General features: G+C 44.3%; 1 protein-coding gene and 1 pseudogene across 2 annotated transcripts in view; both read right to left on the bottom strand.

Moving 5' to 3' along the window:
- Positions 1–773, bottom strand: part of LOC311148725 (potassium/sodium hyperpolarization-activated cyclic nucleotide-gated channel 4-like) — a gene marked incomplete at both ends in the record, with an annotated part of 58,181 nt that extends 57,408 nt beyond the window's left edge. Inside the window, one exon of the mRNA XM_084185701.1 lies at positions 52–773. Coding sequence (XP_084041827.1) covers positions 52–773 — 722 coding nt within the window. The remainder of the gene's footprint in view (positions 1–51) is intronic.
- Positions 774–21,279: 20,506 nt separating this feature from the next.
- The window catches only part of LOC311149197 (neuroplastin-like), a 43,344-nt pseudogene continuing 40,216 nt past the window's right edge, over positions 21,280–24,407 (bottom strand). Inside the window, exons 7-8 of the transcript in view lie at positions 21,682–21,703; positions 21,280–21,340 (exon numbers count right to left, since the gene is read on the bottom strand). The product of the transcript in view is annotated as a neuroplastin-like (transcript). The remainder of the gene's footprint in view (positions 21,341–21,681; positions 21,704–24,407) is intronic.

The following is a 24,407-nucleotide window of genomic DNA, read 5'->3' as shown; positions in this document are numbered from 1 at the left end:
ATCAATCGAAATTGATCAACAATGATTGATACAGATTTTCTGAACAATTACCTAAAATCACTGTATGGATGAATGATCCAGAATCCTGCAGACTTCACGCGTTCTCTCTCGTGCTCCACCGCCCTCTCGCTCCCCAACATTCTCAGAGAGAACTTGTTGACTCCTGGTTGAAGCATCGCTCCGAACTGCCTGTGCATGAAGCCTGCCCGATACAACTGCTCTGCTTCGTCTGGCATGATCGATTCGGTGCCTTCTAACTTGATTAAAGTGGACTGATCGAAGACGGACGATTGGCGGTGTGTGCCAGCACTGCGACCAACGGCACCCTGCGCGCCCTGCTCGGCCCCCGAACCAGTCTCTCCTCCGGGGTAACTCTCCTCGTTAGCGCTGGCGTCTATCTCGGGGATCAGCCTCCGCTGCTCCGCTGGATCTGACCCAAGAGTGTGCCGACCAGTGATGGAAGAGAGGCTACCTTTAAAAAGGCGACAGTCCCCGTTTAAGTTGGTCTTACCGGCAACGTCCGTTTCCAAGTCTCTGGGAGCTCCGCTCTTGGGGTCCCTGTCCCCGTTTCTCTTGCAGCTGCTGGCGGGGGATGGAGGTCCAGGAAGGAGAAGAGGCTTCAGCCTGATACTGGTACTTTTCTTCTTTGTGTCCTTGTCGCCACCACCGTATTCTCCTCCCTCGTCAATCATCACAGAGACAGAGCCTCTTTGGACAATGTTTTGCGGCAAGCTGTACAGCCTTTTGCGCATGGAAGAATGAAACATATCCATTATGGGTAGGCCTATTGAAGAAAGGATAAGACAGACGCTCACTAGCCTGGGCTACGAGAAAAACGCGTTTGAAAAAGAAACAAGAATATATAAGCTGTGATGATAACAAAACATATATTGAATAAACTCAAACGGCTCAGGATTCCAAAAGCAGTGACGGCGATCTGCAGCAGGACAGGAACAGGTCGAATCTTACTTGACACTTGAAACGTGCTGCTGCCTGCTCTCCCGGTAGCAACAGTTTGTACCGCTTCGGTGCGACGGTCATATTAGGGTGCATGACCAGTAAATCGATGAATGACGTCCAGGTATCCAGGTATTGCTGAATCAGAGTGTAGCCTAGATGATGACAACAGATCGGGGTGCTGATGCTGCCTGCATGCTGACTGCTCTGAGCGTCGGACGTGCCAGCCGGAGACAGTGAGGGAGGATGCTGGCTGGTGGCTAAACTGAGATCCTCAATGACAAAGCATGATCTCTCTCCTGATTCTCCTCCTCCCAAAATATTATATCCCTGGCTAGCTTAGCTGTCAATAGGAAAATGATGACACGCTGCCTTCCACGCAGTCAGTCAGTCCTCACCAGCTTGCATTCAAAGACCGCTGGCTGACGTGTGTGCTGACATCACTGATCCATCCATTTAGTGCTCTCTAATAACGTGGATATTAATGGGGCTAATTTATCGCGTTGCCATAGGAGCGCTGCACGAGGATAGACGGGAAGGCAGGTGCACTCAGCATCCCAGTCCAGTCAGGATTATGGAGGATATGATTTATAAAGTCCCTGCGGTAGCTGATGACAGAATCTTTGTTGTTGTAAATTATAAACTATAGGCTACCCACACACTAATCAGCCCATTGTCTGTAGGCCTCTAATTGATCAGTTAAGCAATATTGACCATGTATTATTCAAGCAATTGTTACTTTCCACACTGCACTTTCATTGGTTTGAGATCCTTGGAAAAGTTATATGGCTGTATGCAGATGACAACTATAAAATGGTCAGAAGGTTTGGGGTCATTTCCATTCAATTCAGTCTATCTATACAGGAAGATAGAGAACAATTGGAATTGGAATTTCAGTTTACTTCCTGAATTCACTGAATTTAAATGGAACTGACCCCAACCCTGCTGGTCATTCAGAACTACAATGTCTGTCTCCCAAATGGCACTGTATACTATATAGGGAATAGGGTGCCATTTGGTCTGGTCAAAAGTAGTGCACTATATAGGGAATAGGGTGCCATTTGGGGCTGAACCTGAGAACACTGAAGAGGCTGTGGTGGTGTTATCCCTGATGATCTCATTGCAGACAAAGAGTGCATTCCTAATGGTGCATTCGGAAAGTATTCAGACCCCTTGAATTTTTCCACATTTTGTTATGTGTCACGGTCGTTGAGAGACAGGTCAGAACAAGGTGCAGCGTGGTATGCGTACATGTTTATTAAGACGAATAAACACTTGACAAAATAACAAAACAACGAAAACGTGAAGTCCTATGGGCTATACACACAACAAGCCTAACAGGAACACAAACAAGATCCCACAACTAAGGTAGGCAACATGGCTGCCTAAGTATGATCCCCAATCAGAGACAACGATAGACAGCTGCCTCTGATTGGGAACCACACCCGGCCAACATAGAAATACAAAACTAGATCAACACATAGAAATTCACACCCTGACCAAGCCAACTAAAGACAACCGGCCTCTCAAGGCCAGGGCGTGACAGTACCCCCCCCCCCCCCCCCCCCCAAAGGTGCGTACTCCGGCCGCACCAACCTGACTCATTAGGGGAGGGTCCGGGTGGGCATTCAGTCTTCGGAGGCGGCTCCGGCTCCGGGCGTGACGACCTCTCCCTCTCTGCCTCCCCGTTGCGCCCCTGGTCTGGTCTGGACCTCGGCGCGATGCTTCCCCTCTCATTCCTCCCACGATGCACCAAGCCCTGTCTGGACCCTGGTGTGGGAGGCCCCGAACCTATAGAGGGGCTGATGTCTGGGCCTGGATCGGCAATCCTCCCGCGATGCACCAAACCCTGTCTGGACCCTGGTGTGGGAGGACCCGACCCTGGAGAGGGGCTGACGTCTAGGCCTGGAGTGGAGCCGCTGACCGGAGCTGAACTGGACCCCGGTGGAGCGGACTACTCTGGCTCCGGAGTGGAGCCGCTGACCGGAGCTGGACTTGGCACCGGTGGAGCGGACTGCTCTGGCTCCGGAGTGGAGCCGCTGACCGGAGCTGGACTAGGCACCGGTGGAGCGGACTGCTCTGGCTCCGGAGTGGAGCCGCTGAACGGAGCTGGACTGGGAACACGCACCACTGGTCTGGTGCGAGGAGCAGGCACGGGTCGGGCCGGACTGGAGACACGCACCACTGGTTTGGTGCGAGGAGCAGGCACGGGCCGTGCCGGGCTGGCGACACGCACCACTGGTTTGGTGCGGGGAGCAGGTACGGGCCGTACCGGACTGGATACGCGCACCACTGGTTTGTTGCGAGGAGCAGGTACGGGGCGTACCAGGCTGGGGAGGCGCACTGGTGACACAGTGCGTAGAACCGGAGCAGGATATACTGGACCGTGGAGGCGTACTGGAGGTCTGGAGTGTACAGCTGGCACAACCCGTCCTGGCTGGATGCCCACTTTCGCACGGCACGTGCGGGGCGCTGGCACAGGACGCACTGGGCTGTGAATGCGCACTGGCGACACAGTGCGTATCTCCGCATACCTTGGTTCCTCAATGAACACACGCTCCTTTTGTTGCCTGACCAGCTCCTCTCTCCGTGCATCCACCACTTTCTTCTCCCTACGGGCCTCCTGCAGCGCCTCCTCTTGAAGAGAGCTCTCCTGCTCTATTCGCGCTATCAGCCCCCGTAATGTGGTGGCCTCCTCTCTTAAACTGCAGATCCGCAGGTCTTGGAGGACCTCTAAAATAGCGGCCTCCTCCTCTACAGTCAGCCCTTTCACGGCCACATTAACAAAATGTGGAAAAAGGGAAGGGGTCTGAATACTTTCTGAATGCATTGTATTCACACCCCTTAACTTATTCCACATTTAGTTGTGCACCGTAGGGGGGGGGGTGGGGGGGGTAGAGACATTGTATTGTCTGTGTGTGTGTGTGTGTGTGTGTGTGTGTGTGTGTCCATTATTACATATGTGATGTACCAACCACTGTGTGACAACTTCAGTCCAGATGTTGTTAGGTTCTGCCAGATAGCTGACACCCTATATGATATAAATGGTTCTGCCAGATAGTTGACACCCTATATGATATAAATGGTTCTGCCAGATAGCTGACTCCCTATATGATATAAATGGTTCTGCCAGATAGCTGACTCCCTATATGATATAAATGGTTCTGCCAGATAGCTGACTCCCTATATGATATAAATGGTTCTGCCAGATAGCTGACTCCCTATATGATATAAATGGTTCTGCCAGATAGTTGACTCCCTATATGATATAAATGGTTCTGCCAGATAGTTGACTCCCTATATGATATAAATGGTTCTGCCAGATAGTTGACTCCCTATATGATATAAATGGTTCTGCCAGATAGCTGACTCCCTATATGATATAAATGGTTCTGCCAGATAGCTGACTCCCTATATGATATAAATGGTTCTGCCAGATAGCTGACTCCCTATATGATATAAATGGTTCTGCCAGATAGTTGACTCCCTATATGATATAAATGGTTCTGCCAGATAGTTGACTCCCTATATGATATAAATGGTTCTGCCAGATAGCTGACTCCCTATATGATATAAATGGTTCTGCCAGATAGCTGACTCCCTATATGATATAAATGGTTCTGCCAGATAGCTGACTCCCTATATGATATAAATGGTTCTGCCAGATAGCTGACTCCCTATATGATATAAATGGTTCTGCCAGATAGTTGACTCCCTATATGATATAAATGGTTCTGCCAGATAGTTGACTCCCTATATGATATAAATGGTTCTGCCAGATAGTTGACTCCCTATATGATATAAATGGTTCTGCCAGATAGTTGACTCCCTATATGATATAAATGGTTCTGCCAGATAGCTGACTCCCTATATGATATAAATGGTTCTGCCAGATAGCTGACTCCCTATATGATATAAATGGTTCTGCCAGATAGTTGACTCCCTATATGATATAAATGGTTCTGCCAGATAGCTGACTCCCTATATGATATAAATGGTTCTGCCAGATAGTTGACTCCCTATATGATATAAATGGTTCTGCCAGATAGCTGACTCCCTATATGATATAAATGGTTCTGCCAGATAGCTGACTCCCTATATGGGACAACAGTGTCCCCTTCAGTTGTACTGCTGCCATTTGGTCTGGATTGAAGATATCAGGATTTATCCCCTAAAAAAACAGAGGTTGAATCCCAAATGACACCCTATATTCACTATGAAGTAAATATATATAAAGTGCACTGCTTTAGACCAGGACCCATAAGGCTATATAGTGAATAGGGTGCTATTTGGGTCACAGCAAGGGATCTTGAGCCTGATATTGTAGAAATGAAAGTGGAGCACAGTCTCTCTCTCTCTCTCTCTCTCTCTCTCTGTCTCTCTCTCTCTCTCTCTTTCTCTCTCTGTCTCTCTCTCTCTCTCTCTCTCTCTCTCTCTCTCTCTCTCTCTCTCTCTCTCTCTCTCTGTCTCTGTCTCTCTCTCTCAATTCAATTCAATTCATGCTGCTTTATTGGCATGAAAAACATTGCGTCAATATTGTCAAAGCAACAATGTATACAATATACATTGTAATAAAATAATAAAGAATAACAAATAATAATAAAAAATGGTAGTAAATAATAATAAATAAATAACAACAATAAAATGGTATATAATCTCTTTGTGAGGAATATTTATCACAGTAAAGGAGAAAGTGCATCTCTGTTTCTACCTCCCCTGTCGTGCAGTGACTACATACACGCTCCTTTTTGGGTAGCCATGTCTTTTTATGTCTGCCGGTTTCTATTGCCAATTGATGGTCACTCAGCCTGTACTTGGTAAGGATCTGTCTCTGCTTCGTATCTCTGACAGAGTAGAGATAATCAGCCAATTCATATTCTCTGTTTAGGGTCAGATAGCAATTTAGTCGGCTTTGGGATTTTGTTTTGTTTTTCCAATGTTGTAAATATGAGTCCTTTGATTGGTTCATGATTTTGTTCATTGGAATTCTTTCTTTTGAAGCAGTGCTGGTGTCAGCTTGGTTGGTTAGGTCCAACACCAGCTGACTGAGAGGGCTCGTTTCTGGGCTCAGCTCTTGTTTTGAAGTGCTTTAAATTGCAGACTTGAATTTGGACTTGAATTTAGATGTAGCCAAAATGTTACTGATCTTTTCTGTATTTTCATTACTACTGGAAAGCGGCCCAATTCTGCCCTACATGCATTAGTTTGTGTATTTCTCTGGACTTGTAGAATTTTCCGACAGAATTCTGCATGTAGGGCTTCAATTGGATGTTTGTCCCATATTTTAAAGTCCAGTTTATTGAGTGGCCCCCAAACCTCACTTCCGTAAAGAGCTATTGGTAGGATTACACTGTCAAATATTTTGGTCCAAATTCTAATTGGGATGTTGATTTTGAATAATTTCATTTTTATTGCATACAATGCTCTGCGGGCTTTTTCTTTGAGTGCATTCACTGCCATATTAAAGTTTCCCGATGCAGATATGGTCAGACCAAGGTATTGTCACGATCGTCGTATACAGAGGAGGACCAAGGCGCAGCGTTGCAGGCAAACATACTCTTTATTAGAGACACGATCAAAAACAACAAAACGATAACGTGACAGTTCACGGTCTAACACAAACAGACTAGAAACAAGATCCCACAACATTTGTGGGCAAATAGCCTCTATAAATATGGCTCCCAATCAGAGACAACCAGCCACAGCTGACACTCGTTGCCTCTGATTGGGAACCACTCTGAACAACACAGAAAGACAACCTATAGAATATCCACACCCTGGCTCAACATATAGAGTCCCAGAGCCAGGGTGTGACAGTACCCACCCCTAAAGGCTAACGTACACACACCAGGGGAGGGCTGGGTGGGCATTCCTCCTCGGAGGCGGTTCCGGCTCCGGGCTTGACCACCACCCTTCCACCATCCCCCCGTGGCGCCCCTGGTCCGGTCTGGCCCCGCTGGCTGGAGCTGGACCGGACATCGTAGAAGCGGACCGCTTTGGCTCCGGTGTGGAGCAGCTGACCGGTACCTTACCAGGCACCGGTGACCCAGGCACGGGTTGTGCTGGACTGACGACGCGCACCCCTGGCTTGGTGCGTGGAGCCGGAACGGGCCGGACCGGGCTGACGACTCGCACCCCTGGCTTGGTGCGTGGAGTAGGAACGGGCCGGACCGGGCTGACGATGCGCACCCCTGGCTTGGTGCGTGGAGTAGGAACGGGCCGGACCGGGCTGACGATGCGCACCCCTGACTTGGTGCGTGGAGTAGGAACGGGCCGGACCGGGCTGACGATGCGCACCCCTGGCTTGGTGCGTGGAGTAGGAATGGGCCGGACCGGGCTGACAATGCGCACCCCTGGCTTGGTGCGTGGAGTAGTAACGGGCCGGACCGGGCTGACGATGCGCACCCCTGGCTTGGTGCGAGGAGCAGGGACAGGCCGGACCGGGCTGGCGACGCACACCGTAGGCTTGGTGCGTGGAGCAGGGACAGGCCGGACCGGGCTGGCGACGCACACCGTAGGCTTGGTGCGTGGAGCAGGGACAGGCCGGACCGGGCTGGCGACGCACACCGTAGGCTTGGTGCGTGGAGCAGGGACAGGCCGGACCGGGCTGTGGAGACGGATAGGAGACCTGGAGTGAAGAGCTGCCACAACCCGTCCTGGCTGAATGCCTACCTTCACACACTCTGTGTGAGGCATCAGCACAGGACGTACAGGGCTGTGTACCCGTACTGGCATAACAGCACGTGACACTGGCGCAGGATATCCGGGACCGAGGAGAGGCACTGGAGGCCACGAGCGCTGAGCCGGCACACTCCGTCCTGGCTGCATGCCCACCTTCGCACAACACGTGCGGGGTGCTCGCACAGGACGTACCGGACTATGCCGGACCACTCGTGGCACAGTGCGCAGCTCCGCATACCGCGGAGCCTGCCCAGTCTCATGCTGCCATGCCTGAGTACGGGGAGTTGGCTCTGCTCTCCATCCAGGCTCCGCCAACCTGCCTTCTGGCCCCCAAAACCCGGTGGCCTCCTCTCCTAATCTCCCAATTCGCCCTGTGGCAGCCTCCTGCTGCCCAGTCGCCCATGCCGTGTGCCCCCCCCTAAAACATTATTGGGTGTGCCTCTCGCCTGTCCGACCACGGCCCGGTTGACGCCGCTTCTCCACTCCTGCCTGGGTCTCCCCCTTCATCGTCTTCCGGTACCGGACGGCCTCCTCCTTCGTAATCTGCCCCCAGCCGAGGAGGACATCCACCAGCGTTACCTCCTGCGTGTGTTCCTGGACACGCTGCTTGGTCCTGGTTTGGTGGGATCTTCTGTCACGATCGTCGTATACAGAGGAGGACCAAGGCACAGCGTTGCAGGCAAACATACTCTTTATTAGAGACACGATCAAAAACAACAAAACGATAACGTGACAGTTCACGGTCTAACACAAACAGACTAGAAACAAGATCCCACAACATTTGTGGGCAAATAGCCTCTATAAATATGGCTCCCAATCAGAGACAACCAGCCACAGCTGACACTCGTTGCCTCTGATTGGGAACCACTCTGGCCAACACAGAAAGACAACCTATAGAATATCCACACCCTGGCTCAACATATAGAGTCCCAGAGCCAGGGTGTGACAGGTATGTGTAATTTTTTGTGTGTTCAATTATGGTGTTGTTCAGGGTGAATTTATATTTGTGTTTCTGACATCTGTTTTTTTTGGGGGGAAAATCATGATTTTAGTTTTTTTGAAATTTACTGCCAGGGCCCAATTATTGCAATATTGCTCTAGAATGTTAAGGTTCTGTTGAAGACCTTCATTGGTTGGTGATAGAAGTACCAAGTCATCAGCATATAGCAGGTATTTTACCTCTGTGTCAAATAGTGTGAGTCCTGGGTATGGAGAATTGTCCAACATGTCTGCTAATTCTTTGATATAAATGTTGAAAAGATTTGGACTCAAACTGCAGCCTTGTCTCACACCTCGACGTTGTGAAAATAATTATGTTCTTTGGTTTTTTATTTTTATTGCACACTTGTTTTCTGTGTACATACATTTTATTAAGTCATACACCTTACCACCAAGCCCACTTTGGAGAATTTTGTAGAATAGCCCTTCATGCCAAATAGAATCAAATGCTTTTTTAAAGTCAATAAAGCAAGCAAAGATTTTGTCCTCTTTTCTTTGGTGGATGTGTTTATTAATTAGTGTGTGTAAGGTGTATTTATGGTCAGTAGTGCGATGGTTAGGGAGAAAGCCAATTTGACATTTACTTATCACATTTTTCTCTTGAAGAAAGGTTTGAATTCTTGAATTCAAAATGCTACAGCAAACCTTTCCCAAGTTGCTGTTTACGCAAATTCCCCTGTAATTATTGGGGTCTGATTTGTCTCCACTTTTGTGGAGGGAAGCAGCCAGAAGTTAAAACTATGTTGAACAACTTAAGCACAGCATTTTGCAACTCATGTGTGCTGTTTTTCAGCATTTCATTTATGTTATCTAGACCACAAGCCTTCTTTGATTTTATAGATTTGTGCTTTTTATTTAGTTCTTGTTGGGTTATTGGGTAATCTAATGGATTTTGGTTGTTTTTAATGACCGATTCAAGGATGTTTAATTTTTCTTGAATTTCTAATTGGTTCTGTTGTAAGTCTTTTTGTGGGATGTTTTTGTATAGATTATCAAAATAAGTTTTCAAAATTCCTTCATCTTGTATGGCTAATTCTTCTGGCTTTGTCATGCTTAAATTGTTCCACATGTCCCAGAACTGATTTTGGTCAATTGCACTTTCAATTTCATCAAGTGTCTTGTTGGTATAATTCAATTTCTTGCGTTTTAGTGTATGTTTATACTGTTTCAGAGTTTCAAAGTATTCATAGCTTAGCTCTGGGTTGTTTTGCTGCTTATGTTTTTCATTTGAAATTTGTCTTAGGTGTTTTCTAATTGTTTTACATTCGTTATCAAACCATTTTTCAGAAACATTCTGTTTTTTGTTTCTGATGTTGCATTTCTTTGGTTTTCTCAAATTTGCTTTTGATGCTGCTTTTTGGAAAATGCAATTGATGTTTTGAGTAGCCGAATTGACACCTTCTTTATTGTTTTGGTATTGTGAGTAATTGAAAAACTGTATAGAGTTCATCATTTCATTTGAGTTCAATGTTTCAATGAATTTCTCTGCACTATTTTGAGCCCATCTGTACGATTGGTTCATGTTGTAGAGTTTATTCAACAGTTTTTTTGAATGAATACTGCCGGTTAATTTCTTCAGAAACACGTTGATCTGACTGTGATCTGACAATGGTGTCTGTGGTCTGACAGTGAATGCACTAATGGAGGAGGGGTCAATGTCAGTGATGGCATAATCGACTACACTTGTCCCAAGAGCTGAGCAGTAAGTAAACTGACCTAAAGAGTCCCCTCTGATTCTACCATTAAGCATGTATAGGCCTAAGGCTCGACAGAGATGCACTAACTCCTTCCCATTTTTGTTCAGTATTTGGTCAGGACTGTTTCTATTATTTATAATAGGGCTACTGTACAAGGAGGGGTGTCCAAATATGTGGTGGTTACCTCCCGCATCAGTGTAGTCAGGCTCAGAACCTGTTCTTGCATTGAAATCTCCACAAAGAAGCACTTTACCTTCTGCCTGAAATTGAATGATTTCTGTATGGAGATTGTCAAAAAACTGATCATCATAATATGATGAATCTGAAGGAGGAGCATAAGCTGCACATATGTATACATCATTGTCACAATAGATTGTACCTTTGTTAAGTTTTAACCAAATGTGATTAGTACCTTTTTTCATTTCATTCAGTGCTAAGTCCTGCTTATGCCAAATTATGATTCCACCTGAGTCTCGGCCCCGTTTAACATTTATATGTTTGATTGATGGTAGTAAACTTTCTCTATAGCCTGAGGGACACTGAGTATCTATGTCTCCACGACACCATGTTTCCAGTAGGATTATGATGTCCTGTCCCTTGATGTTTTTAATCAATTCTGGATTTGTTGTTTTATAACCAAAATGTGAAGAGTACAGGCCCTGGATATTCCAAGAGCTGATAGTTAATGATCTCATTTATAATAAGTGATATTCACTGGTTTGAGTAAAGTACATACATATACATATACATACATACATACATACATACATACATACATACATACACACACACACCATTACACATCACTATTATTATAATACCAGTGCCAATAAAATAAAGGATAGTTGTAAACAACTTAATAAGAATGGCCCAAAAAATAAGGACAATGCAATGCAATCTGCAACCCTGTGTGTGTGTGCGAGTGTGTGTGTGTGTGTGTGTGTGTGTGTGTGTGTGCGTGCATGTGCGTGCGTGTGAATTAAAGGGTCTGTCTAGCCCAGTAGTCTGCATATTAGATGCAGTAGTTGGCGCACCTCTCCAATCTCTGATTGTTGATAGGTGTGTTTTGCCAGAGGTTACCTCAGCATATGTAGGCTGATGATCTGAATGATACATGGTGTGGACTGTATCATGTGGTGTACTTCTCTGAAGGACAGTGTTCTGCCCGACCCTAGAGTAGTGGTCAGTGCTATGTTGTGATGGGCCGGGTCTAGTAGAGCTGTGTTGTGATGGGCCTGGTCTAGTAGAGCTGTGTTGTGATGGGACGGGTCTGGTCGTGCTGTCCTGAGGCGGGCCGGGTCTGGTCGAGCTGTCCTGAGGCGGGTCTGGTCTGGTAAATCTGTGCTGTGTTGGGCCCGGTCTTGTAGAGCTGTGCTGTAATAAGCCGTGTCTGGCTCTTCTCTCCTGGGGATGGTGGGGGTACTGTTGTTTCAGAAGGTGGGGCTGGGGGCTGCTGCTGCTGGGGTGATGGGTGTGTGGGTCCCTACCAAGTGTTGCATCCTTTAGGTCCTTGGCAAAGGTTCTGATACTGTCCTGATCAAGATGTACATTATCGTATAAATGTTCACATGTCAGAGTGGGATGGTGAGCCGTTCTGATGTTGAGCAGTGAGGCACAGTCCACAGTGATCTTTTGATTTATTTTTTCGATCAACTTTCCTGGGAAGTATTTTCTTGGTAGGAGGGTGGACACAACTATATTGGTTGTTGGGAACATAGCCTGTGCCCGTTCTGCCACTCTTCTCACTGCCCCAGATACATTTTCACCTTTGGCATGAAGGTACAGTGAGGGAAAAAAGTATTTGATCCCCTGCTGATTTTGTACGTTTGCCCACTGACAAAGACATGATCAGTCTATAATTTTAATGGTAGGTTTATTTGAACAGTGAGAGACAGAATAACAACAACAAAATCAAGAAGAACGCATATAAAAAATGTTATAAATTTATTTGCATTTTAATGAGGGAAATAAGTATTTGACCCTTCTGCAAAACATGACTTAGTACTTGGTGGCAAAACCCTTGTTGGCAATCACAGAGGTCAGACGTTTCTTGTAGTTGGCCACCAGGTTTGCACACATCTCAGGAGGGATGTTGTTCCACTCCACTTTGCAGATCTTCTCCAAGTCATTAAGGTTTCGAGGCTGACGTTTGGCAACTCGAACCTTCAGCTCCCTCCACAGAGTTTCTATGGGATTAAGGTCTGGAGACTGGCTAGGCCACTCCAGGACCTTAATGTGCTTCTTCTTGGGCCACTCCTTTGTTGCCTTGGCCGTGTGTTTTGGGTCATTGTCATGCTGGAATACCCATCCACGACCCATTTTCAATGCCCTGGCTGAGGAAGGAGGTTCTCACCCAAGATTTGACGGTACATGGCCCCGTCCATCGTCCCTTTGATGCGGTGAAGTTGTCCTGTCCCCTTAGCAGAAAAACACCCCCAAAGCATAATGTTTCCACCTCCATGTTTGACGGTGGGGATGGTGTTCTTGGGGTCATAGGCAGCATTCCTCCTCCTCCAAACACGGCAAGTTGAGTTGATGCCAAAGAGCTCGATTTTGGTCTCATCTGACCACAACACTTTCACCCAGTTCTCCTCTGAATCATTCAGATGTTCATTGGCAAACTTCAGACCGGCATGTATATGTGCTTTCTTGAGCAGGGGGACCTTGCGGGCGCTGCAGGATTTCAGTCCTTCACGGCGTAGTATGTTACCAATTGTTTTCTTGGTGACTATGGTCCCAGCTGCCTTGAGATCATTGACAAGATCCTCCCATGTAGTTCTGGGCTGATTCCTCACCGTTCTCATGATCATTGCAACTCCACGAGGTGAGATCTTGCATGGAGCCCCAGGCTGAGGGAGATTGACAGTTATTTTGTGTTTCTTCCATTTGCGAATAATCGCACCGACTGTTGTCACCTTCTCACCAAGCTGCTTGGCGATGGTCTTGTAGCCCATTCCAGTCTTGTGTAGGTCTACAATCTTGTCCCTGACATCATTGGAGAGCTCTTTGGTCTTGGCCATGGTGGAGAGTTTGGAATCTGATTGATTGATTGCTTCTGTGGACAGGTGTCTTTTACACAGGTAACAAGCTGAGATTAGGAGCACTCCCTTTAAGAGTGTGCTCCTAATCTCAGCTCGTTACCTGTATAAAAGACACCTGGGAGCCAGAAATCTTTCTGATTGAGAGGGGGTCAAATACTTATTTCCCTCATTAAAATGCAAATCAATTTATAACATTTCTGACAAGCGTTTGTCTGGATTTTTTGGTTGTTATTCTGTCTCTCACTGTTCAAATAAACATACCATTAAAATTATAGACTGATCATTTCTTTGTCAGTGGGCAAACGTACAAAATCAGCAGGGGATCAAATACTTTTTTCCCTCACTGTAGTTGCCAGTGTGGATGATGATGTTGTCGGGGGTGTCAACCCTGGTCTGACTGAGTAGCTGCATTGCACTGTCGGTTGTAGGACACCAGAACTTATACACCTGGGGTCTAGGGAATAATCTTTCCTGGACCAAGAACTTCCCATTTGAATCAATAAGGATTGCAGTTGTGGGTGACTGTCTGGGTGGAGCAGACTGGGAGACTGGTATTCTGACCTGGGCTGGAGCAGACTGGGAGGCTGGTTGGCTGACCTTTGCTGGAGCAGACTGGGTGGCTGGTTGGCTGACCTGGGCTGGAGCAGACTTAGAGGCTGGTAGGTCACCCGAGTGGCGCAGTGGTCTAAGGCACTGCATCGCAGTGCTAGCTGTGCCACTAGAGATCCTGGTTTGAATCCAGGCTCTGCTGTAGCCGGCCGCAACCGGGAGACCAATGGGGCGGCGCACAATTGGCCCAGCGTCGTCCAGGGTAGGGGAGGGAATGGCCGGCAGGGAGGTAGCTCAGTTGGTAGAGCATGGCGTTTGCAACGCCAGGGTTGTGGGTTCGTTTCCCATGGGGGGCCAGTATGAAAAAAAAAAGAAAAGAATAATGTAAGTCGCTCTGGATAAGAGCGTCTGTTAAATGACGTAAATGTTGACCTGGGCTGGCGCAGACTGGGAAGCAGGTAGGCTGACCTGGTCTAGAGCCGACTGGTAGGCAGGTGCAGTGTCATCAGGCTGTGTGGTGGAGGCCATGCTGGTCTCAGGTTCTGCTTGTGTTGTACCAGGCTGGTAGACATGTTCTCTAGATGCAGAGGACATATTGACTAGCTGCTGGTTGAGGGGGTCAATATACCTCTCTTTGCTCTAGCTCCTCTCTTGTGCTCAGATGGTTTCTGAGGTCATCATTTGTCTGACTCAGTTTGTTCATTCTGCTTTCTAAATTTGCAATAGATGCTCTGCTCTCCTCCCTGAACTGTTTCAACTCTTCTTTTAGTTTCTGGACAGTGTCCTCCTTTTGAAGCTTGTTCTCTCTGAGTTCTATGACCTCTGCTTCGACGAGAGAGAGGGTGTGGTGGAAACGTTGCATAGCAGGTGTTCTTGGTGTTGTAGGCATGTCATTGGCTTTGTCTGCTGCAGGTGAGGTAGGTAGAGGGACACTGAGGGCTTCTTGCTGGGTCACAGAGACCGTTGGGGCCTGCTTTTCTCCATCTCCCTCCTTGACTTTTTCCTCAGTTTCTGAGATTAGTTCAGCTTCTGCTTTTAGGGTAGCAAACATATTCTCAAAAGCCTGGAGGCTTGAATCATTGCCTTGTATCAATACAGTTCCATTATTATATAAGTTTACTGTTTGATACGTGTTGCTCTGGTCAGCTTCTTCAAAAATGCTGATCTGACATCCTTGGCTGATGCCTCTCTTTTTTGAGAAAGGGAAATTGTTGCAAATAACCCTTTTCCATATGTGCCCTCGTTTGGTATTAAATATTAAATTTGCTCTTGTTTTGCAACTGGTAAGATCTGCAAACAGGCATTCATGGTTCTGTCCCATCATCAAACCTTTGAAACTTTTCTTAGCTTTCTCCATTTGGATGTCTGGTGGGTAAACATTGGATTTTTTCAGCAGCTGCTGCTCTATTTGGAATTCCGGAATCTCAGACAGACTCTCTCTCTCTCACTCTCTCTCTCTGTCTCTCTCTCTGTGTCTCTCTCTCTCTGTCTCTCTCTCTCTCTCTCTCTGTGTCTCTCTCTCTCTGTCTGTCTGTCTCTCTCTCTCTTTCTCTCTTTCTCTCTCTCTCTCTCTCTCTCACTCACTCTCACTCACTCACTCACTCACTCACTCACTCACTCTCACTCAGTCACTCACTCAGTCACTCAGTCACTCACTCACTCACTCACTCACTCACTCACTCACTCACTCACTCACTCACTCACTCACTCACTCACTCACTCACACACACATACACACACACACACACACTGCTGTAGTAATGTAATGTGTATCCCCATCGTCTAAAGTGGCCTATCTGTCCTCGTCTATGTTCTGCCACCGAGGTGAAAAATAACTGGACCGGTGGAAGACAGATCAGCTGAATAGGTATCCATGTTGCTTTCACCTACCCTGTGGCTTCAGATCATTGCAGATGAAGGAGAGGAGACGGAGCGTAGACTGTTGAGGCATAATCCGAGTCATGAACAATACACGGAATTCGCAAGTCAACACTATTCAAGCTGATAGTGAAAAACTAAAACATGAAGAATTCCTTTCCCTGCTGTTATAAGTGCTACACAACAGACCCATGTAACATTTTCCACCAAAGTGAACACATTGTTTGCTGTTTGGGGTTTTAGGCTGGGTTTCTGTATAAGCACTTTGTAACATCTGCTGATGTAAAAAGGGCTTTATTAAAACATGTGATTGATTGACTTCATCCTTAATTGGTAACTTAGCTTAGGAACCAGTGGGAGGTGGTTATGATCTTTATAGCCTGATTTACTGGAAGCCTCTTTCCCTACATCAACCAGTAACTAACTACCTGTAGATTACTACTCACACAGTACTGTTGGTGCCTCATATGACCACTAGATGGTGCTGTTGTACACATCAAGCACTAAAGGAGATGACTGGATGTTCAAAGATTTAAAAAAATTACTTTTTACATTTTAGTCATTTAGCAGATGCTCTTATCCAGAGCGACTTAGTGCATTCTTAAGATAGCTGGGTGGGCCAACCACATATCACAGGCACAGAAAGTACATTTTTCCTCAATAACGTAGCTATCAGTAGAGTCAGAGCTAGATTGACCAGGTGAATCCAGGTGAAAGCTATGATCCCTTATTGATGTCACTTGTTAAATCCACTTCAATCAGTGTAGATGAAGGGTTGGAGACAGGTTAAAGGAGGATTTTCAAGCCTGGAGACAATTGAGACATGGATTGTGTATGTGTGCCATTCAGAGGGTGAATGGGCAAGACAAAATATTTAAGTGCCTTTGAACGGGGTATGGTAGTAGGAGCCAGGTGCACCGGTTTGATTGTGTCAAGAACTGCAACGCTGCTGGGTTTATCACACTCAACAGTTTCCCAAGTGTATCAAGAATGGTCCACCACCCAAAGGACATCCAACTAACTTGACACAACCGTAGGAAGCATTGGAGTCAACATGGGCCAGCATCCCTGTGGAACACTTTCGACACCTTGTAGAGTCCATGCCCCGACGAATTGAGGCTGTTCTGAGGGTAAAAGTGGGGGGGTGCAGCTGAATATTAGGAAGGTGTTTTTCATGTTTGGTATACTCAGTGTATATGCCTGTTGTGAAGGCATGTTTGTACGTATACAAATACGCGAGCACATGCGCGCATGTGTGTGTGTGCATGCGTGCCTGTGTGATTGATTCTTTGTAATTTTTCTGAACACAGCTGTAAACTGTAATACCAAGGTAATACAAAAGTTGCATTGCCAGTTAAAATGGAACTCAGGTCATCAACTGAAACAAACCATTTATTCTAGAGGTTTTCATTCCTAAAAATGACTTGGGATTGATCTTGATCTTGGGATTGATCTTGATCTTGGGATCGATCTTGATCTTGGGATCAATCTTGGGATTGATCTTGATCTTGGGATTGATTTTGTGATTGCTTTCCAAGTGTCAATCCGGACATACATAAGACAGGTCCTGTTGTTGCACTGTCTCCTCCCAGATACAGTAATAGGCTTTATACAGAGCCTTCAGAAAGTATTCACAAGCCTGGACTTTTTACACATTTTGTTATGTTACAGCCTGAATTTTAAATTGATAACGTTTAGATGTATTTGTCACTAGCTTACACACAATACCCCATAATGTCAAAGTGGAATGATATTTTTAGAAATGTTTACAAATTAATTAAAAATGAAAAGGTGAAAAGTCTTGAGTCAATAAGTATTCAACCCCTTTGTTATAGCAAGCCTAAATAAGGTCAGGAGTAAATATTTGCTTATCAAGTCACATAAGTTGCATGGACTCACTCTGTGTGCAATAATAGAGTTTAACATGATTTTTGAATGACTACCTCATCTCTGTACCCCACACATACAATTATCTGCAAGGTCCCTCAGTCGAGCAGTGAATTTCAAACACAATTTCAACCACAAAGACCAGGGAGGTTTTCCAATGCCTCACAAAGAAGGGCACCTATTGGTAAATGGTAAAAAAATTAAAATAAGTAGACATTGAATTCCCTTTGAGCATGGTGAAGTTATTAATTACACTTTGGATGGTGTATCAATACACCCAGTCACTACACAGATACAGGTGCCCTTCCTAACTCAGTTGCTGGTGAGGAAGGAAACCGCTCAGGGATTTCACCATGAGGCCAATGGTGACTTAAAAACAATTACAGAGTTTAATGGCTGTGATAGGAGAAAACTGAGGATGAATCAACAACATTGTAGTTACTCCCCAAAACTAACCTAAATGACAGAGTGAAAAGAAGGAAGCCTGTACATAATAACAATATTCCAAAACATGCATCCTGTTTGCAATGAGGCACTAAAGGAAAAATGTGGCAAAGAAATGAACTTTATGTCCTGAATACAAAGCGTTATGTTTGGGGAAAATCTTTGTCATCGTAAAGGACTGGGACGTTTTTTTGGGGATAAAAATAAACGGTATGGAGCTAAGCACAGGCAAAGATCCTAGAGGAAAACCTGGTTCAGTCTGCTTTCCACCAGACACTGGGAGACAAATTCACTTTTCAGCAGGACAATAACCTAAATCACAAGGCCAAATATTCACTGGAGTTGCTTACCAAGATGACATTGAATGTTACTGAGTGGCCTAGTAACTGTTTTGACTTAAATCAGCTTGAAAATATATGGCAATACTTTAAAATGGCTGTCTAGCAATGATCAACAACCAACTTGACAGAGCTTGAATCATTTAAAAAAGAATCATGTTCAAATATTGTACAGTCCAGGTGTGCAAAGCTCTTAGAGACTTACCCAGAAAGACTCACAGCTGTAATCGCTGCCAAAGGTGATTCTAACATGTATTGACTCAGGGGTGTGAATACTTATGTAAATTATATATTTCTGTATTTCATTTTCAATAAGTGTATAATATTTAATCAATTTTGAATTCAGGCTGTAACACAACAAAATGTGGAATAAGTCAAAGGGGTGTGAATACTTTCTGAAAGCACTGTATAGATGTATATCATTATCATCTATAGAGATCAACTGATACAACATACAGCTGAGCAGTACGGTATCCATCAACGCTCTAAAGGTGATAACAGATCAACATACAGCTGAGCAGTACGGTATCCATCAACGCTCTAAAGGTGATAACAGATCAACATACAGCTGAGCAGTACGGTATCCATCAACGCTCTAAAGGTGATAACAGATCAACATACAGCTGAGCAGTACGGTATCCATCAACGCTCTAAAGGTGATAACAGATCAACATACAGCTGAGCAGTACGGTATCCATCAACGCTCTAAAGGTGATTACAGATCAACATACAGCTGAGCAGTACGGTATCCATCAACGCTCTAATAAAGCTTTCTTACTCAGTAAAATCTAAAACTGCTAAGAGGGACTTGTATATATGAATATCAATATTGATTATTATTGCATAGGATAATAGCCATGCTATACACAATACACATACTTTAGCAATAGGGTTAGGATTGGGCGTAGTTCAGTTACTTAGCTACTGAATGAAATTCATACAGATTTTTTAATTCCCATTATTTTTCAACACTTAAGTGCATCTTATGAATGAATATCCTTCAAATATCATTATATAAGGTGATTTCATAAAGACATACATACAGAACATAGGAATTCTCAATCAAAGTCAAAAGACAGGGACATTGCAAAGCCCTTATTAAAATGTAAAACAGATATAATCTGATGAAATGTTAAACAAGTTACCAACTTATAAAATAGTATGCAGCAGAATGATCAACTGTACAGATTTACTGTCATACCAGATTATAATCTCTGGTGTTTTTCTTTTACATTGCAAAGTCTTTAGATTATCATAGTCAACACAAATAAATAGTGATTAAATAGTTGATTATCGTCAACATGAAGCCACTCCCAAAGTAAAAAAAACAAGTCTGCGTCCCAAATGGCTCCCTCTTCCCTACACACTCCTAGAACAATGGGTTCCAAAAGGGTTCTTTGGATGTCCCCATAGGAGAACCCTTTTTGGTTCCAGGTAGAACTCTTTTGGGATCCATGAACCAAAAGGGTTCTACCTCGAAGCAAAAAGGGTTCTTCAAAGGGTTCTCCTATGGGGACACCCGAAGAACCCTTTTAGGTTCTAGGTAGCACCTTCTATTCTAAAAGTGTATCCCTCAAATTCATTTTTTTCCCATTATTCCCCTGTAATCAGGGACTGATTTATACCTGGGATACCAGGTGGGTGCAAATAATTATCAGGTAGAACAGGAAAACAAGCAGTGCTCCGGACCTCGTAGGGTAAGAATTGAATACCCCTGCCCTATATAGTACACTACTTTTGACCAGAACCCTGTGGGCCATGGTCTAAAGTAGTGTACTATATAGGGAATAGGGTGCCATTTGAGACAGAGAGCAAAAAAATATGTAATGTCTGCGCCAAACAGAACATTGCACGCATTACTTCAGAATTAGTAGAAATGGAATCTGATAAGAATAAATAATACATAAATAAATAAACAGCAACAATCAATAACTGCATGCAGCAACAATGGTTATAATGCTTCATAGACACTTCATAAACCATTCATAATGTTATGGGATCACATTCATTGATCACATTCTTCACCCTCATCACACGATAGATAGATAATGAAATCAGAAGGCATGCCTCGTAGCTCCTCCTCCCCCTCTACATACTTTAATGGCAGATATCATCACTCTTATTAACACACTGCTATGGATCCCTCTCCTGGTTACCTTCATATGGTCAATACATACATGTAGAATATGTTATTATCTGTGGAAAGAAAAAGTGGAAGCATGTTATTAGTGTGTTCTATTGTGCAAGTCAAGTTGCTTTGTTTGTATTGGCACCAGGGTTGGGGACGAATTCCATTTCAATTCAGTCAATTTACTTTACTTTGCGGATTTATCGAAATGGGTTGGGACCCCAACTCTGATAGTTACACATCACAACATCTGTCTGTCTGTCTGTCTGTCTGTCTGTCTGTCTGTCTGACCGTCTGTCTGTCTGTCTGTCTGTCTGTCTGTCTGTCTGTCTGTCTGTCTGACCGTCTGTCTGTCTGACCGTCTGTCTGTCTGTCTGTCTGTCTGACCGTCTGTCTGTCTGTCTGTCGCATTGACAGGAAGATATATGATTACAAGTTACTGATAAAGTAGGCTAACCTTTTTTTGCAATACTGATTTCCTGCACAACATGTGATTGACTATCTGTGGTGATTGACAGGTTATTGCTATCGCAGCCTGGCTACATGATGAAGTAAACAACATGAACTTGGGAAAACAAAATGGTTGCCAGCTCATTTCTTTCTCTTGGTATTGACCAGACAACTACTGGCGCTGACTCCAGAGAGGATAAATACTCACTAATAATGAGACGTCAATCTGCTCAGTTTGTGTTCCTCTGACGAAGGTTCTTGTCTTTGTGGTTGTTGGTGGAGTTCGTTTTCCTGTGATAGGATGCACACAGACCCAGTTAGGTTACCATCAAAACAAAGCCAATACACTGATAATACACCTGATTGCTGGTCATTGGTCAAAAACGTTACGTCTACTTATCATTAAAAAAAGGTTTGTAGAATACAACGTATGCATGACTTAGAGGCAATTTACACCAGGGTTCAATTAGGAATTAATTAAGATTATATTTCAGTTTACTTTCTGAATTTAAATAGAATTGAGCCCAACTATGGTGTACAGCAGTTTACAGAAACAGCTACAACACGAAAATACTACAGCACCATAAATAGACTCCTAAATCAGGAAATGATTGTAACATGGATGCACTTACATTGGTCCGGCTGGTTCGTCATCTGATGCATAAAAACATGGGAGAAAATGAAGACACAAAAAAAGCCTTTGTTTTAGATTATCATCAGAAAATATATTCTGATAAAATGACAGGAAGAAAATGGTGCATGCTGGTGGTGAAATGTTTGTGGTAGAAAGTACAGTATGCTTAAAAAAGAAGCAATGTGTTACAGTGGTAATATGACTAACACATTGTCTGGTTGGAGGCTTGGTTGAATGATGTTCATAGACAGTTTTGTGTATTACATAATTCCATCATTTTGGAATTTACCTTAGTTCCACTAGTTCCATAAATGGATTAAATTAAGTTCCACTAGTTCCATAAATGGATGAAATTAAATTCCATAATTGGAATTAAATGAAGTTCCATAAATTCCATAAGTGAATGAACTAACCATGCTGATGGGATGGAATGGCAGTTGAAGAAGTTAATTAGTGAATAGGCCCTATACTGAATGGAAGCCATCTTTAAACTTCACAGGGAAGGACACTCACAGTCACAATCACACCAAATGCAGTCAAAAAGAGCCACAAAACCCACATGAGATGAGAAAGTGATTATGAAGTTCAAGCAGAAGTTTAAATTCCTTTTTGTTAAAAACATACATGCATAGACAGACAAACTGCGCACAAAAGTCTATTCACTCACTGCATCGAAACTGACCAGCACAAAGAAAACAATGTTAGTCCTGTGTGCCTCAGTTGGTAGAGCATGGTGCTTGCAATGCCAAGGAGCATGGGTTCAATTCCTGCTGGGGCCACCCATACAAAAAATGTATGCACGCAGGACTGTAAGCCGCTTTTGATAAACGCTTCTGCTTAATGGCATATATTATATTATATTAATTGACTCCTTACAAAAGTATATTATGCTACTAGCATAAAATAGGGAATACAATCCATTGAAAACTGAAGATGCCCTTGAAGGTGACCCTGAAGGTGAACTTGAAGGTGACCTTGAAGGTGACCTTGAAGGTGACCCTGGCACGATATACTTTTTTTTTTTGTTTAATACAAGCTGTCTGACTGTGAACTTCCATTGAGAAGGAGCCTAAGCAGCAAGGTAAGATGAATTCTATTTTAAGGTTCTAAAGAAAACCCAGTTAGCAAAACTGGTTATATGACCAGATAACAACCAAAATATGACATCTTGATGACGTCTTGATGCCGTCATGAAACAAAAACATCTTTACAGACACTGTTTGATTGTAATCTAGTAATATGACATCCTCTCAACCAGAAAATCAGTTTAAAACCAGAAAATGATGTCCGTTTCACATCACGTGCCAAATCTTGCCCACTGGGGATAGATGCATGTACAGAATGTTGTGTGGATGTAGCCTGGGATCAGATCTGTTTGTACTGTCTTGCCAACTCCTATGGTCATTGTTTGGCATGACAACAACCACAGAAGTAAGCTACATAGCACAAACCAATCTGGGACCAGGCTAGCATGGATGGTTTGGACATAAGCTTAGACGCTGATTGAAACTCAGGAGGCATGCAGAGTCTCTCACTTACCAAACATAGGTTGGGTTAAGCAATTTGGGAAAGAGGGGGGAAGATATTACACAGTAGTACCCTAATTGTATATTCTAAACTTGTTTTAGCACTGCTAATATATATTCACTAAGGTGTACTGTGTGTGTGTGTGTGTGTGTGTGTGTGTGTGTGTGTGTGTGTGTGTGTGTGTGTGTGTGTGTGACCTTCACAGTACTGCCCTACAAAAAGGCAGTAACTATGAATTTGGTCAAAAATCAGGTATGGCCAGGTATATTATCTGATTAATGTGGTATTTAGTTTCCTGACACAAGAACAAGCCAGTTGATCAGAATATATCATGGAGTATCAGAAATTGCAGTCGGTCTAGACCCAAAAATACTTTGAAGTCAGATTTTGCAGTTTAAGAAAATTACGCAGTTACTGCGTTTTGCCTTTGTAGGGCAGCCTTTGTAGGGCAGCCTTTGTAGGGCAGTAGACATCTGCTCTGTCGTTACCTGACACTATACTGGCTACACCTTGCACTCAATAATTCAGTCTGAGTAGCTTCACCCAACACACACGCACACATACCACTGTTGCTGTAGGACACACCTTGTCAGGACAATCTAACAGATTGAATATTCATGGGTAATTTGATTAGGCCTGCTGGGACGTTGTTAGCAAGGATGTAGTGGTAACAATTTGGTGGGTAAACGCTGAACACCGTGGGTTAATAGGAGGGTAAACGCTGAACACCGTGGGTTAATAGGAGGGTAAACGCTGAACACTGTGGGTTAATAGGAGGGTAAAACCTGAACACTGTGAGTTAATAGGAAGGTAAACCCTGAACACCATGGGTAAATAGGAGGGTAAATCCTGAACACTGTGAGTTAATAGGAGGGTAAACCCTGAACACCGTGGGTAAATAGGAGGGTAAACCCTGAACACTGTGGGTTAATAGGAAGGTAAACCCTGAACACCGTGGGTAAATAGGAGGGTAAACCCTGAACACTGTGGGTTAATAGAAGGGTAAACTGAGAGTACTTGAGTTAACCCTCCACTACATCACTGGTTGTTAGGTCAACAGCTGTTTGGCAAGGATTCCTCCATATACAGAGATAACTATGATTATGGAATTGAGTATTAACTCATTCGCTGAAGTATTCTGCAGTATTGAATAACGTTGATTATTGTTTTTCTCCTCCATCTGCAAACTATATTAGA

The sequence above is a fragment of the Coregonus lavaretus genome (genome assembly GCF_964263955.1).
Source record: "Coregonus lavaretus genome assembly, chromosome: 21".
NCBI lineage: Eukaryota > Metazoa > Chordata > Actinopteri > Salmoniformes > Salmonidae > Coregonus > Coregonus lavaretus.
The sequence above is the reverse complement of the archived record's forward strand: the minus strand, read 5'-3'. Positions and strand labels throughout refer to the sequence as shown.